The 18,196-nt window shown below is 37.9% G+C and overlaps 1 protein-coding gene across 2 annotated transcripts in view; it reads right to left on the bottom strand.

The window, feature by feature from the left end:
• The window catches only part of CDH2 (cadherin 2), a 158,085-nt gene that overhangs the window by 126,302 nt on the left and 13,587 nt on the right, over nucleotides 1-18,196 (bottom strand). For both annotated transcript variants that reach the window (XM_060775206.2, XM_060775208.2), the window contains exon 2: nucleotides 3,661-3,775. In XM_060775206.2, the coding sequence (XP_060631189.1) occupies nucleotides 3,661-3,775 (115 nt within the window). The remainder of the gene's footprint in view (nucleotides 1-3,660; nucleotides 3,776-18,196) is intronic.

The raw sequence follows: 18,196 nt of genomic DNA, 5'->3' as shown, positions 1-18,196 counted from the left end.
TTTAATTATTTTGAGCATTTAATTGTATTTATAAGGACTGAAATTTCATTTCTTTTTCTGTAGTTAAGATTAGGAATACTTTGTCTCAGTTTAAACCATACAATTTGTTGTCACTGTAAAACAGAAGTGGCAGATTCAAAATGTCCCACAACTAGACCAATGGACAAAGGGATACGTATGTGACCCTGAAACTTGTGCAAAATGTGTCTGCCTTTCCTATCCACCTGGGGTCACATCTACACTGACCAAGTAATGCAGAATAAAAGAGGAAGAAATGAATTGAATGTGCACCTGAACACACATAAAGCACTGGAACCAAATCAAGGCCTAGGTTAAGCTTATACACACTGGAGGTTGGTCCAACACAGTTCCAGGATCAGCAATATCCGTGGTTTCGTGGCCATAGAAGATTAAATGATTTTTTTTTCCAATTCCCCACTTCTGCCCCAGTGCATAAGTGCAAGTCACCCATCCCTTAATTGGTGCTGCCATGTGATGTGCACTCATGTACTTTACAGGAATGTCTCAATTTTGTTTAAGGCCTGTAATTTGTGTTCCTGTGTGCATTCACACTGTGCACCATTTCAACACTGTATCCTCACAATGTCTTCAATCCATGTTAAGTGGTCACTGTAGATTTCTCTACTGCCCATCATATTCAATAGCATACTATGGCCCTCTCCATAGCATTTTCAGACACTTAAGGTATTTCCATAGAGAAGAAAACCAGCTGTATTGCACATACAACTGGAGATCCAGTCTACTTTGGCTGTACTTTCCTGTGGTCTGTTGCTATATTCTCCGTCATCTCAGTGAACAAAAGATTTCATCCTCTATTCACAACTGTGTCACTCGTGTTCCTCAGAAATACTTTGATATCTGGAAGAACTGCAACACGCTAGGAAGGAAATATTTGCTTGGGCTATGCTTTCCATTTTACTCATTTTTATGACACAAATATTCATATATGCAGCAAAGTAAATTACCACTACTTTTATGGACTTGTTACTTGTGACCACTTGCAGGATACTGTAAGTGGAGGGAGGACAGAGGTGCACTTAACCATATACATACATACATATTAGTAAAATAAACATGCATAAATTTATTTATTTATTTATTTATTTATTTATTATTTGGAGTGCTTCTACCCCGCCCTTCTCAACCCCCTAGGGGGGACTCAGGGCGGCTTACAAAAGGCACAATTCGATGCCCAGAAATTCACAAAATACTTGCATTGTATACTAGTAATTTCTAACAATAGAGCATAACAGCAACACCGTTTTCCATTTTGAGAAACTACTTTTGCGTAATATTCTAAGCTATCACGTTATATTCAAAAGCTGCTAATTATTAAACCAAATATATGGAATATATTTGCTTAATTTAACAGAAACACAGAAGTAATTCATTAAGTGAGGATTTTAATAAACTAAAACGAATACGTTATTCTTGCATCTGGGATTCAATTATTGTTATGAAAATGCTTGCCAGATCTGTAAAAATATAATTACGAGAAGATACTGCTGAACAGAATACGTTAAATACAGGGAAAAGCTTTTGTTTCAAGGATCATTTTGATTTGCAGCTTCATTTTAAAACTTCTTTTCCATTTATGCTAATCCACAGTCATATTTATGGAAGAAAGAAACAAAGGATGGAATCAAATTAGTTTTGAAGATAAAATTGGAATTCACTGTAACTAATCTTCTTGATCAGCTTCATAATTTTTAAATTAGCTAGAAAATAATTTCTATGATATTCACAGAATATGGAGCAAAAAAATTAATCTGTTCTTCTTACTCTGGGGCCCTCTACTGACAATAAGAATGGCTCCCAAATATAAAAACGAGCAATTAAATTTGTCCAGCAGCAGTATTTCAACAAATTATTTGTGAATAACACCAAAAATACGAAATAAAACTAGAGAACAACTTTGTAGGTCTTTGTATTACTAGCAATTTTTGCTAAGTACTAGGCTTGGGCCCGGATCAGTTTGAGCGAAAGTGATGTGTAATATTTGGTGGTTTGTTTCGTATAATCACCTGAAAACAGAACGGGGAGGAGGAAACCAGAAAGCCAGTCAAAATGGATCAAAAGAGCTGGATTTATCAGCTACTGGAGAGAATGGAGTTAAGTCTGAAATACACTTGGCGCAGGGGTCTGCCATGGGGGTTCCTAGAGAAGATGGGACTGACTGTAGCATCCTTTCTCCCTCATTTTCTCAACAGCAGTTGCATGGGGCAGGCATTGAAAAGTCTCAGAGTTCCTCTCAGAGTATGATGGCAGTTGAAGTTTTTCTCTCTCTGTGTCTCTCAGCCAATAAAAGGCCTGGTTGTGCCCATGCTCTGATTGGCTGAGAACAGACACAACTGGTGACTACAATTCCCAGAACCCTCTCTTGTGGTTTGTCTTACTTTAAAAAATGTTATGCTAAAAACTTATAATAATTCTTAAAAATCAGTAGATTAGTGAATTGTTCTGAAACTTGCAGGCCTGCAGTTGTAAATGGGATCTAAAACTGAGGTACGTTCCATGCAAATAGGCCATAAAATGGCTGAGGATTGAGCCAATGGACTGAATCTTTGCCAAATGAAAACGGCAACACTCCTCCCAATTTGAGTAACTTCCGGGTAAACAGAATGGGGGTTAGCCAAAAATGGACCAAAAACAGCATGCCTTTTGGCCGAATTGCACAAGTCCACTAAGTACTATGGAATTCAAGATGAAATTCTCATGCTACAGATTTATGACTTTTTGGGTCAGTAGGACATTTGGGGGGGGGGGGGCACTAATTTTCTCATTTCTCTAAGAGCTAGTATGTTAAGTTCATATGACTTGGTAATCAGTAATTCTTGTATTAGTTCAGAAAGAATACAGAGAATTTGCCTTGTGATAAAAGTGCTAGGAACAGAACTAGCATCCAGGTTCAAGTTCAAATTTGAGTGATTAGATTGGTACCAGGGTTTTAGAAATGTCACCTTTTTATAGACTGTGTGACAGACAAAATTATATTTTTCACACTGCAGTAAAACACATTTTCCTCCTGAATCCCACTTCTATTTCCTGGAAATTTATAAATTTCAGAACATTTGGGAATTTGGAAAAAAAATAATTTTCAAGAACCTTTAATATAATGACTTTGACAGAGAAGTCAGCTGAGATATATTTAAAAAGCATACTTGGTAGTGCGTTCTGTACAGAAAAGTGTAAATCCAGAGAAGCATTTCAAATCTGTTTCTGCATTAAATGCAGTTTTTAAAAAACAACCATTTTGATCACATGTACCCATCAACCCGAAACCAGAATTTAAGACAAAACCTGTGCAACGGAACAGAAATAGAAAAGATTGATGCGATTTAAGAAATGTAAACAACACTACAATGGGCCCTTGTCATCCACTGAGGTTCAGTTCCAGGACATCTTACAGATACCAAAATCCATGAATGGTTCAAGTGCCATTATATATAATGGAGTAGTAAAATATGTCACTTATATAAAATGATACAATCAAGGAGGGTTTTATTTTTTGATTTTTTTCTTTAATATTTTGAAGCTGTGGATGATTGAATCAGTGAATGCAGAACCCCTTGATACAGATGGTCAACTCTATATTATGGGCAAGCTATAATAAGTAGCTAAAATCATAAGAAAACATACCATTCAGAAGAGGTTGACCTTCATGTACTCCTCTGGATATGACTGCGTTGTAAACATCTTCAGGAAATCCAGGCTTGCATAATGTGCCTTCTTCACAAGTTGCCTTTATAGGTGCCTAGAATGCAAGACAAAATTTATGTAACACTTACAACACCATTCAGTTTAGAAATGTTCAATTTGGCATAAACCCTGATTTTGCCACTATCTTGTACAAACAACCTCTTTGTTTCCCAATGGCTGCAATTAGAATTCCAGGGGCAAAGAGTTAAATCTTTTTGATAACTGGAATAGAATGAACAAATCCCACTTGTTTAGTAACATCCAAATAATACACAATCTTGATTCTTTAAACAACTCAATGTTTCAACAAAGACAGTAGTTCAGGCTAATGCAGAACTGGGAGGGGAAAAACAAACACATTATTTGAAACAGAATAAAACTTGCACAAAACTGATTACCAAGTTCACTAAATATGGACAGAATAAATTTTATTTGTTTAACGCCCAATTCAAAACATCTTCACTAAGCTCATCAATCTGCTTTCTTGTGTTATCTAAATATAATTTTTAAAGAAAAATGTTTTAACTTCATGCAGGGTATTCACAATAATGAGTAAAGAGTGTTGCAGTATTTTAAATGTAAAATCTTTATTAGAGTATCCATGTTTCAGAATGATAACAGTTTGGGACCAATTATAACTAATTGACACCAATTTGACTGCCATCCATCATATGAAGTCCTGGAATTCGTAGTTTGTTTTTGTAGCAATTCTCTGACAGAAAAGGATAAATATTTCACAAAAAAACAAATCCCAGAATTATATAGCATTGAGGCATGGTAGTTAATGTGGTATTAAGCCATATATACCTTGCAGAACGTGTGGATACATCTTACCGAACTTCAAATCAGAAGAAGGCAGACTTCTGGAATGTTCCTGGTTTTTCCTCCTATCATAGGATTCTGAGATCTTTCAATCAGAATCGGGCAAAATTCAAGACACTCTTAGAATTAAATTACTTTAAGCCTAATTCCTGGTTTTATTTACTGGATTCTCACTGTCCCTCCAAACCAGCAGTTCTCAAACTGTGCTCTGCAGAGCTCTTAGTCAGGGGCTCTGTGGGGGCCACACGGAGCAGGTGTGTGTGCTCTGTCCTGTCTAGGAAGCACATGCCCTATGGGGCCTCTCCAGTGATGGTGCAGTCTACAATTAAACATTTCATATCTGTTGTTTTGCAATCAGTAAAGTAAGTAAAGTAAGTAAGGTGTGTTATGTTTGTGTTGATGAATGTAAAGGCTGGGAAATAGATTCAAGGGGGAGTGGGCTCTTTAGATTAGGGGGCTCATAGTCTCTTAGGTGCTATACTATGCCAGCTATCCCTGAATTACAAAGCATTTCCATGGCAAAAAAGTAAATACGATTTTCAGACTGAAATATGTGTGAAACAAGTGGCATAAATCCTGACTTTCTGGAAAAAAAGTAAAGACCTGGCTCTTTGAGCAAGCTTTTGAGAATGCAGAGGAATAGATAACATGGAACTATGAATGATTAACATGGAATGGCCAGACGATGTTACTAGATAACATTTTTAACTAGATGACACAGATGATTATATGCTTTAATGGTTTTTATTTATGTTTTATATTGTATTGTTTTTAATGGCAATTTTATGAATGCCTGACATCAAATTGTGCCAATCTGTAAACCGCCTTGAGTCACTGCATGATTGAGAAAGACGGGCTATAAATATCATAAATAAATAAATGTAATCTTGCAGCAGATTCTGGGCCTCCCTGCTGCTGGCATGACTTGCTTTTCCTACATGGCAGAAACAGGTTGGACTGCATGCCCACTGGAATTGCTCCTATTATTATTATTATTATTATTATTATTACTATTATTATTACTACTAGTACTACTATTGTATTTCAAAGTGTGGCTGGTCATCTGTTGGGGGTGCCTTAATATGTGTTTTTACTGCACAGCAGAAACAGGATGGACTGGGTGTCCCCTGGATTTGCTCCTATTATTATTATTGTTATTATTATTATTTACGCAAAAGCACAGTATGTCACAGCAAACGAGATCTATATGCTGGATTTCGTATCACAAAATCACAAGTTGAACACTTCCCAAGCGTCTAGGACTGTGTGATGTATTTTCGAAAGATGTGCGCAGATCCAAGTAAGGTGGCCTTTTGCAGTTGACAAATAGTAATTTTGTCGATGGTTATTGTTTCCAAATGCCGGCTGAGATCTTTTGACATGGCACCCAGTGCCCCAATGACCACTGGGACCACTTGTACTGGTTTATGCCAGAGCCTTTGCAGTTCAATTTTGAGGTCTTAATAGCGGCTGAGTTTTTCCTGTTGTTTTTCCTCAATGCGACTCTCACCTGGAATGGCAACATCAACAATCCAGACTTTTTTCTTTTCCACAATCGTGATGTCTGGTGTATTGTGTTCCAAAACTTTGTCAGTCTGGATTCGAAAGTCCCACAGTATTTTTGCATGTTCATTTTCCACAACATTTGCGGGTTTATGATCCCACCAATTCTTTACTGCTGGCAGGTGGTACTTGTGACATAGGTTCCAGTGAATCATCTGGGCCAGAGAGTTGTGTCTTTGTTTGTAGTCTTTGTTTGTAGCGATTTTCTTGCAACAGCTGAGGATATGATCCATGGTTTCATCAGCTTCCTTGAGCAGTCTGCATTTTGGGTCATCTGCTGATTTTTCAATCCTGGCCTTAATTGCATTGGTTCTGATGGCTGGCTCCTGGGCTGCAAGAATTAGGCATTCTGGCTCCTTCTTCAGGGTTCCATTCAGAAAACCGCACAATTATTATTATTATTATTATTATTATTATTGCAAACACTGGATGGCCTCTGAAGTCTTCCACTCAAATACTGATAAGTTTATGGTGGTTAAAATTATTCTTCATTTTAAATATTGTATTGTTCTTTCTTTCTTTCTTTCTTTCTTTCTTTCTCACATCAAACAAGGTATGTGCAGTTTGTACAGAAATTTTCTCATTTTTCCCATTAGTTCACACAAACATTCTCCATCAATCTGCCGCTGGCTTGGTCTAGTACTGCTTAAGCTTTGATTGGTCAACCACACATCTGAAAGGGTAAATTTTCAATCATTAAAGTAAAGTAAGGGATTCTACTTGTCAAGTGCATGGTAACATCAGATTGCAGACAGGATCCGAAGATAAACATGTTAGATTCCTGCATATTCCACAAACTGAAACTTTAAAAAAAACCCACAAATGTCACATTACAGACAAATTACAAAAGACATTTAAAAAATATATGCAAGGTGCATTTTTATTTTTAATGGCATCAACACATGCAATAAATTCTAAACATCTGACAGGAAGGAACCTTTCAGTGCAAAATGCTGTCAGATTCCATAATTTAATAAGCAAACTCAATGTAACTAACAAAGGACTGGGGGAGGGAATCATCATTCCAACTACCCTTGAAACAAATAAATCCTGGGTGGGCAGCTGAGTAGATAACAGGATTTTAACAAGCCTGTTCTGATGTGCATGGGAATCAGTCGGCCTTTTCCAGCGTACTATATCTGCTAAACAATTCCTATAAACTGAAACAATGCCCAGTGAAACAAAGACATGGGCAGATGAATAAATAGGCTTCTTTATGCTTTCATTTGCAACCTCTCAATTTTTCCCAGAAACAAAAGAGAGCACTCTGTTCCCAAAATGAGTCTATTGTAAAGATTCACTGGCCATAAACACATGAGAGGAATCGGAGCTTCTAACTTTTTACAATTCTTTAGCTTCTCATGTTTTTGCAATTTAACAAAACTGTATTTGAACCGCAACATAATCTGGGTCATTTCAAGTTCAGGCTAAAAATGCTAAGCATTTTTTCTATACCTTTTCAATTTGTCTCATGTCACTACAAAACAATTTAAAATAAACTACTGAAATTCTGATATATATTTTTTAAAAGATAGTGGGTTTTTTTAACAACAGTCCTTTCTGTCTAGAGGTGAAGATCAGGAAAGAGGCAGCCATAGGAGAATCTACTGAAAGATTAGTCTGTGACTATAAAGTAACAAAGGTAGTTAGGATCACAAAAACATTCCCCACCTCCAACCGCTCCAGAAAATTGCTGATTTTTTTCCCTTTCCATTAAATATGTTTTTAGATCCTTGAGATAGTATTATTCTTTGCCAGGAATTACATAATCAAAAATCAGCCTGCCATTTCAAAGATCCATTGGTAAAACGATTTAAAAAAAGAAAAAGGTGTTGTTTTTCAGCTACTAAGCCATGGTCAAGCACAAGTGTGTCCCTACAGTCTGCTTGCAGAAAACCTTACTCAGCCTCACTGTGTGAAGCTCTGTTGTTTTCCAGAAGAAATGGAAACCTAATTTTCCTCTTCTTACCAGAAAAATTATACCTACCATACAGAGAACATTTTATGTGATGTATGTCATTAAACAACGGGCCTTTCTTGCATGTCAAAAGTCTTTTTGTTGGACCACAAATCTCTATAAATGATTTAATCTTTGGTGACCTACAGATACTAAATATATATGGAGGACACTGACACAGAGAGAAAGGTGATGATTGCACAAGGGCCAGTCAACAGCATAATGCTCTGGACTACCCTTTATCTTAGTCTATGAAAGCTTAAGTTCTGACTATTGTTCTCTCATCTAAACCAACCAAGTAATGTGGGACAAAACCAGAAGGGCAGGAGTGAAGCAAATGTGCACCTGATCACATGTCAAGTGAAGGAACTAGGTTGATCCCTGGGCAGTGCCTATACACACCAGGGAGGTCAGCTCAGAATTCAGGGTTTTTTCCCCTGAAAAAAGCATGCACAGATCTCTACCCCTTGATCAATTTCACTATGCAATGCAATTTACATCTATACAGGTTGAGGTGTATTACAGAATATTTTTCAGAGTATTCCCCAGTTTTGTGCATACTGGTTTAAGGCCTCTAGATTGCATTTTTGTGCCCATTGGAGCTTGTGTCATCCAAACACTGCATCCTCTAAATGTCTTCAAGGCCATATTAAGTGGCCAGTGTACATGTGCCCCCAGATTTTAAGGAACTATAAAATGCTTTTGCATAGTGACTAAGTGCCCATTTACACTGTACATTTAATGTGGCTCCAAGCCAACTCAAAACTGTAGTGACCACAAAATGTACGCTGCCAATGCACACTACAGCACAGATTATAGAGCATACAGCACATTAAAGAAAGCCACTGAAACGTTCAAATTAAGCCCTTTAATGTGCTGAAGCATATCCCAATATATTCTAGAGTGCGGGGCAAAATCGGCTCCACAAAATGTAGAGCAGCACATTGTAGACACTTGCCATGGTTGAAGTGCTTTGTAGGGTTCAGACCACAGGGCAAGTGAACTGCCAAAAAGGCCCTAAGGGCATGGCTGGAGTGCTGTATCTAACTGACCTCCTGGGAGGGGTAACTGATTATCTCCATACCAAACTGTCACTCTCCAATTTTCTGCCTCTGGAGCACTAGTGCACATCTCTCCCAGAAACTGATTTTTAAAATCCAGGGAGTGGTTTGAGGCCAAGTTCCATCGTTCATGTAATCACCTTTCTGGTATTAGTTTAGCTGAACCTAAAGTCGATGATAACACAGTTATATCTTTGAATTCTATAGACAACAAATGGTTATCATAATCACATCACAGAACTGGAGGATTGTATATCACAGTTATTTCCAAGTAAGAAGTTTCTAGGTTTTTCAACTATTCTTATAGCTTGATGTAAGTATTTCAAGAGGGGGAAAAATCCTTACAATATGCTGGCACAGCATGTCGTGAGTCAGATTTAATATTTCTCAGACATACAGTCATGAAAATCACTTCAAGATTAAAATGAATGATTGAACAACATTACATCTGGTTCTGACCTAAACCATATATTTAAACAACAGTTACATAAGAGTATCACAGCTTGGTCCCCACAGATGATTACAGATTTGTAAGTTTCAAAAGTATTTCTAAAATACTTAGACAAAATAAGTCTTTTGTTAAGACTGTCTTATACAGCAGCCTCGATCACATAAAGAAATCTGTATGGCTAGATGGCAGCATCACATGTTCTGCTTTATACCCAATAAAGTGTCAATCATGATATATAATTCTATGGCATATAAAGTGTTTATTCTGACCTCTAAATATATCTTAGTCTACGCTATCTGCCAGAACATATCTTTCCATATCAGCCTATCCAGGCCCCCAGATCCTCAAGAGAGTCTCTTATTTTAGCCCCAACAGCTTTACAGATATGGTTAGCTGGGTCGCAAGATAGGGTATTCTCGCTTGCTATCAAGAGGAACCTTCCTAGAACCTCATCTACACCTGACAAATATACTGGGGAATGCAGAAATGCTCCCAACTGGCCCTGGGGGAGTTTCAGATTATCTGTTTCCAACCCATGGCAGCAGTGGATTAGAGTCTACACAATCCAGTCAGGCCAAGACCATTTTGCTGCTGTTGAAAGGCCACAAAGCTACAGGGGAGATCCAGGGGGTTGCCAGGCACCTTGGCTAACATCAGCAAAGTTAGCCACACAACTAGAGAGAAGAAGAGAATGAACTCAACGTTAGGAATAGAAGCCTCTAGATGTTGTGTGGAGTTCCAGCAACTTCTAGTCCACTACAGGTTTTAGAAATAGTGTAGAGAAGTCCTATAATGGTTAGAATCAACCCCTTCTTGCTGGCACCATATCTCATCTGTTCTTGGGAGCTAAGCAAGTTCAGTATGGTTAGTAACTTCATAGGACACTATCAACTAATACCAAGACCTATAGGCTACACTTTAGAGGAAGGTATCTGGAAAACCACTTCTTGAGTATCACTTGCCTAAGAAAGCCCTATGAAATTTATGAAATTGCCATAAACTAACATGTGACTTGAAGAGATACACACACAACTACCTGGAAGGCAACAAATAAACAGCTGCTCATGCAGTTATCCTTGCTGGAGATGATGACCACATTAAAATCTGAAAACAGGGCCAGGCAGTATGTATACAGGCCAAAAACCATGAGTGGGAGTGGAAGCAAAGCCTATTCACATTTTTTATGCTTTTCTCATGCGAGGAAGATCCCAAGTATGCTATCATCCATGCTTTAATTAAATCTATTTTTAAAGTGATTTGTCCCAGACTTACAGAGTGCATTTCCGTATATACATACACTGAAATGTCATGAAATCCTGTCTGCAAAAAACTATTAAGACAAAAAAAAATAAGGGATATCATTCAAATCGGGTTTCATTAGTATATATGATTAAGGCACAGGGTTAAGCATTTCCTCCTCCTTCTAGGTTGCTGGGGTAATTTAGAAGATTATTTCTGACCTGACTAAACCATAGTAACTTGTCACATCTGTAATGTGCTTTCAGCAAATTCTAGAAACTATTACTACATGATCCTGGCTTGTAATCCTAATTTGAAATCTGGGTTTGTGGTCCTGGCTCAGTCATACATAACTCTTTGGTTCACAAATAACAACAAAATATAGTTTGATTATGAGAGGAGAAAGGGAAAGAATGAAGAGGTGGCACTTGAGCCAATCACTAATTCCTGATACTTCAAACTATGATCTGGAAGGATTATATGAATATAAACTATAGATAAACTATACCAAACCTCAATTTCAGGTTTTACTATACATTTCTTCTTTTACTAGCTTCCTGCATTCTCTCCTACCATTCGTATTTGTTCTGAAATTTCTGAAAAGGATATTGGTAGTCTATGTAACAACCTTTTGATCACCCCTCTGCTATGTCAGCTCCACTGGCTGCCGATCCAGTTCCAAGCACAATTCAAAGTGCTGGTTTTGACCTATAAAACCCTATACGGCTCCGGCTCAGCGTACCTGTCCGAACGTATCTCCTTCTATGTCCCACCTCGGAGCTTAAGATCTTCTGGGGAGACCCTGCTCTCGGCCCCACCTTTATCACAAGTGAGACTGGTGGGGACGAGGGACAGGGCCTTCTCAGTGGTGGACCCTTGCCTGTGGAATTCACTCCCTGGGGAAATTAGGTCATTGACATCCCTCCTTTCCTTCAGAAGGAAGTTGAAAACATGGATATGGGACCAGGCCTTTGGCAGACTGACAAGGTAATGACGAGTTTGGAAAGGATTATGATAATGCTGAACGGACTTACGGATTTTTAGAACTCGGTGAATGTTAGCCACTAGTTGGGTTTTCTTTTAGTTGTTATTGTATTAATTGATTGCTTTTTAACTATTTGTGATTACTGCTGCTATGTATTTTATTTGTTGAATTGTTGGCATCTAATTGTGCCGGTTGTAAGCCACCCTGAGTCCCCCCTAGGCGGTTGAGAAGGACGGGGTAGAAGTACTCAAAGTAAAATAAATAAAAATCAACCTTGGGGTATTAAAAAAATCATGTTTTTGCATAAAATACATTTAGTTTAACTATATATTTTTAACTTTTGTGTGAAGTTTTTAGATGTATTTGTTTTAATGTTTTTAAACTTCTCCGAATCTTAGATTGAAAAAGGCGGCATTTAAATAAATGCAATAATAATTATTATATTATAACGAATTATTTTATGAACAAATTGGACAATTAGCAGACAGCTGTTTTATTTTTTTCCCTGTGAATACCATTTAGCATTCAAGCATGTAAACCAATAAATATTTATATTTTATCCCACTGGCTATTTAGGCCTCAATTTTGTAAATATTTAAATAACTTTAAGTAAAAACAAATGCATAGTATGGGCAGGCCTTTTATTCTACGAAATACTCTTGTAAATACAGATTAAAATGAATATAAAAAACAAACTATTCTCCACATATGATGTATATTTTACTGAAAACTGCTAAAATAAAGCCTAAACTAGTAAGTCTAATACAAAACACACCTAGATATTACAACATAGCATTGTCTAGTCCAAGGCAACATGAATTTATAATAATCACAACAATCAAAACCAAAATAATGATAAAACAAACATATTTTGATTGACTGTGCTTAAGGGGGATTTAATTACTTTTTAAATACTGGAGTACTGCTCTTCCATTACTCTAGATCAGTGGTTCTCAACCTGGGGTCCCCAGATGCTTTTGGCCTTCAACTCCCAGAGATCCTAACAGCTGGTAAACGGGCTGGGATTTCTGGGAGTTGTAGGCCAAAAACATCTGGGGACCCCAGGTTGAGAACCACTGCTCTAGATCAATTCCAGCTAAGCAAGAATTAGTCAAAATTCAACTGAGAAAAATTGTTAGTGGCCATTGAGCTGCATGGAGGGTAACTTCTTTCAGTATTAAAATGCTTACTGCATCCACACTGGTATGTTATCTCACTAGAACAGATGATATGTCAGCACTTAAACCAAGATACTAGGCAGGGAAGAAAATGTTCTCATCTAAAGTGACACTGTTTTCAAATATCTGATAGACAATTTTTTTAAAATCACCATCATCATCACCATAAAAACAGGGAACGGGATAGCTGAAAACAGACAGAGGAAAGAACTTATGAAATTACAAAACTCATAAATTGTAATTTTTACCACTCTGAGCACCTCTGGTAACAAGAAAAAACAATGGTTTCAGTAGAGGAAGATGCTGTCAGTGTTCCCAAATGAACTGACAAAACATGTGAAAGCAATCACAATAGTAAAATTATTCCAAAATTGTGCTCCTTGGAACGCGTAAAACTATCAAACAATACTTCACTGATTCCCAATTTCTTGGACAGAAGCCAAATAACAGATAATCTAAAAGTCTGGTAGTAACACCTGGCAGACTCTGAAACAGCGACTATAATTACTAGCTTGCAATTAGTCTCTAAAGACACCCCAAGTGGCAACTAATCCAAAAAACTGCAGTACAGGGATCAATGCCTAATATATCCCTGAGGCCCCTTCCACACAGGCCAAAAACCCGAGAAACAAGCAACAATGGTCACAAACCTTATGATGGGGGGGGGGTACATTCCCTCCTGTGCGGACTCCGCATCGGCACGGGATCGGGGGGGGGGGGGGCGTATGTTTCTGCCCTTAAACAAAATAAAAAGGTGTAGTTACCTGGGTTGGAGGCTTCCAAGTGCTCCGTTGCACCTGGAAATGATGCAATGAAGCTTTCAAGAAGGGAGGGGGAATCTCCCCTTGAAAGTGCCACTGTATCATTTCCAGGCACCACTGAGAACATTGAAGACTCCAGCCTTGGTAATTGAAGCTTTTTTACTTTGTTTGAGGCCAGAAAAGGGGGTGAGGAATGGGAGGATAGCACTGACATCCCTCCTTCATGGGCTGCTTAAGCCCATGGAGACGGGATTGCTGTGGAGACTGCTCCTCAGATTGCGGATATCAATCTCAGGAGCAATCTCTCCACGCCCCATACTTGCAAAGATCTGGACCTTATTGAAAGGTGTCCTTATTGAAAGATGCTCTCTGTACGTTTTTTTTAATTTGTAGTAAACCTGGAAATACAGGTATACTCCAGGTTATACCGGATAAGTCTGGGGCGTCGTTTGGCCTCAGCCTAGACCAGAAAAAACACAGGCTTTCGACCTGTGCAGATGGGCCCTGAGAGGTTCCACTTCCTTCCAAAATAGACTCTTCTGCTGTTGAATACCTGTAACCACCATAAAGTTCTTTCTTTCAGGCAGAAATGCATTTCTTGTAATTTGAATCTATTATTTCAGGTTTGAATGAGCAAGAGACAAGTTTGTTATTCTTACATTTGAGAATAAAAATGAAAACAATTTTCAGACAGGCAACTGGGAGGAAAAGAATTCTGCCTCACAAAAGCTTTTTTTTCCTCTTATCCCCAAATTTTCTAGCATTGTAGTAACTTAAAATTTCATTTGAGCATTCTGAAACAGTTTAGGCCAGGGGTCCTCAAACTAAGACCCGGGAGCCAGATATGGCGCTCCAAGGTCATTTACCCGGCCCTCGCTCAGGGTCAACGTAAGTCTGAAACGACTTGAAAGCACACAACAACAACAATCCTATCTCATCAGCCAAAAGCAGGCCCACACTTCCCATTGAAATACTAGTAAGTTTATATTTGTTAAAATTATTCTTCATTTTAATTATTGTATTGTTTTTAAGTGGTTTTTTTTTGCACTACAAATAAGATATGTGCACTGTGCATAGGACTTCATTCATGTTTTGTTTTTTTTTCAAATTATAATCTGGTCCTCCAACAGTTTGAGGGACTGTGACCTGACCCTCTATTAAAAAGGTTTGAGGACCCCTGGTTTAGGCTATCAAAGAAAATGGGTAGACAGTTGCCAAGGGACTATGAGTATGGCAAATATAAAAGGTTTTGCATATGAACCATTTTCAGTGTCTCAATCTTGACAGCGCTGGCACATTGAGGGCTCAGGGAACTGGCAGAATTCTTATAAGAGAATCTGATTTAAAGTCTGGCTATTTATGGTTTCTTTCCCATGCCTCCAACAATTGAGACAGAACATAGCTGGAAAATCCAAACTGGATACGTTAAACATCAGAAGTATGGTTTCCACCGGGCCTAATTTTGGTTGGTAATGTTACTATGGCAGCCCATAGAATTCTCCAGCTGGTATTCCCAGTGACCCTGCTAGCCAGGAAGAATTGGGTAATGTAATCCAAAAACAGTATTTCCAGTCTCTGTTTCTGCTCTTTTAGGTCAGGAGAAGTAACAACGGCACTGTAAGGAATAGTAAGCATGAGATGGAGCTCAAACAATACAGTAGAAATTGGATGGGTATTACATGTGAGAAATTTACAGTAGGATAATTCTCATTTGTTGTGAACCGCTGTGAGTCGCCTTCGGGCTGAGAACAGCGGTATATAAGTAAGGTATATAAGTAAAGTAAAGTAAATAAATAAATAAATAAGCAGTCATGGCTATTTTGTGCCTTCAGATATGATCATATCCAGGAGGACAAGTCTTGGGTAGCTACTCCAACCAGCCAGAACCTGACCAGTAACTGGCACCCAGAGGACCTTTTCATCAGCTGCCCCGAGACTGTGGAATGACCTGCCGAAAGAGCACTGACAGCTAAATGAGCTGTCAGAATTCAAAACAAAACTGAAGACCTATCTCTTTTGGAAGGCCTACGCAATCAACTTTAACTATGACTTTTAAATCACATTCTTTGTTTATGGATCTTAACTTTTGTCTAATATATCTAAATATGTGTATGTTTTCATACATGCTTTTATGGTTGCATTTTAATTGTGTTTTAATATGTGATTTTATAGATGTGTTTGACTATGTTGTGCCCTATTTCGAGCCAAAAAGAGGGACAGGTAATAAATTTATTATTATTATTATTATTATTATTATTATTATTAACCTGAAAGAGTCAATTTTTTCATGTTTATGCTGTTTCAGTCTACATTGTGAACATTACAACTTCATTTGTCTTTTGAGTGTATGGGGCTATAAACTAAGCAGGAGTTCTCTCTATTACAAGTACAGCTAAATCTTCATGCAATCATTACATCTTCTAGGGATGTTGAGCTGCTTTGGCAAACAGAAAATTTAAAAAAGAATGCAGATAAATACTTTGGAACACTCTTCACTACATATCTGAAAAACAGCAAATATAAAATCGTATGAATGTGTCCAGGTTGAGCATCTCTTATGTGGAATTTCTAAATCTGAAATACTTCAAAATATAAAATAGTCCACATAAATGGCCGGGTCTTTGCTTTCTGATGGGTCAATGTACACAAACTTTGTTTCACGCTCTGATCAGCATGGTCACTGCTAGTTAGGGACACTGCGTGTTACAGTGGAACATGGATTTATCTACATACATTCTGTTATACCATTTTTCTGAGGATTCTAAAAATGACCTTAATTTGGTTTTAAAGAAATCCTGTCCTACCTAATGATGCAAATCACAACATTACTCAACAAGATACTTTGACAAGGTGTTCTTGCTTACATGGAATGGTATGTTCTCTTTCTAAATTGTGAAGAGTAGAATTTATGATATCACTATGCTCCTATTATACAGCTAATTGTATCATGAGAAGTAGTTTCTGGAAAAGATGAGAATAGCTGACTTTCATAGTGTATATAGGAAAAGAGAAACGGCCATTTGTCCATGCCACATGTTGCATTTGCTTTGTGTTTCTCAAGCTGATTTTTCTCCTTTTAAAATTGTTATAAATAGTCTAACTTCCACATGTAGGGATATTACTAACCTTTACAATATTAAGTGCCCAATGAAGTAAGGACACTGCCATTTCTAACATTAAGAAACCAAATAAATCTTTACTGAACTGCAGGTCTGCAGGGTGTGTTTGCATAGTGCACTGAAGCTCTCATCCTGGCTGAATCTCATATGCACTACTGCAATCTGAAATAATGAGTTCTCTGAACTAAATTAAATGCAGCTCTTGTTTCTGCTAATGCCTCAAAGCTCTAGAAGTCAGTGGAGGCGTCCATCAGCACAAATGTGCTGTGGATAGGGCAATCAATTTTAAATACTGAAGTTTGTCAAAACATATCCCCATAAAGACACAGAACGGATCCAATGAGGAATAAGTCATGGTTACAGTTAAATGGGTTAAGTCAGCTTTATAAGAATGATGTGGTGTGCCGTACTCCTTGTTTTATTTCATTTGACAAGAACACTTACAGAGTCCAGATTTGCAAATGCATACTTAGTTATGTTTACTAACTAAGCACCCATTAGAATTAGCTGTATAAACATGCAAAAACTCCCAAGATAGACAGAACCATCTTACCTACATACACTGACAAAGGGCATTCTACTTGTGGGGCTATTATACTTGCACCCCAGTAGTGTTCATGTGGACAGCAGCCAGAGAAAATCTTCTTGTGGTGGTTAACAACAGGGCAGAAACAGTCTTTGATCCATAACTCCCAGATTTCCTTCATTCTCTTCCCCAACAACAAGACTGAACCCCCATTTGTACTACCCTATACCTCACACACACAGACACACATTTTTCTCTCCTGTTGTAGACAATTAGAAGGTAAAATAAAAACACATAGAATTGGGAAGAAACACAAACAATCTCATTCTGATGGACCTCCAGGAACCAGAAGAGTTTTGGGTGAGGTGATCAATATGCCACTTCACACACTCCGACCCCCAACTCTGGATTTCATTGTTAAAAGTGAACAGTGTTGTTTGTTTGTTTGAAATATTTCTGTATTGCCTCCTAACTTAAAGGGGCTCCAGAGGTGAATAACACATAAAAAAACCCAATTAAAACCATACAAGCATGAAAACTTTTTAAAGCACATTAAAATACTCTTTAAACACCCCTAAAGACAATCTAAGAAAACAACACCACATCCAGTTTTGAAACAGGGGAAATGGTAATTTCCAACATTGAATACCATGTGGAACAACAGTTCCAGCTGCCCAATAGAAGCTTAAAAGGGATGGGAAATGCCAACTTCCTTGGACAGGTAATTCCACAGTTATGTTGGTACATGTCCCCACCAACCTAACGACCACCAACCTTGAGCGGATCTAGACAACCCCTTTATTGCGGAAACTTC

The sequence above is a fragment of the Anolis sagrei genome, chromosome 4, assembly GCF_037176765.1.
Source record: "Anolis sagrei isolate rAnoSag1 chromosome 4, rAnoSag1.mat, whole genome shotgun sequence".
In the NCBI taxonomy this organism is placed as follows: domain Eukaryota; kingdom Metazoa; phylum Chordata; class Lepidosauria; order Squamata; family Dactyloidae; genus Anolis; species Anolis sagrei.
The sequence above is the reverse complement of the archived record's forward strand: the minus strand, read 5'-3'. Positions and strand labels throughout refer to the sequence as shown.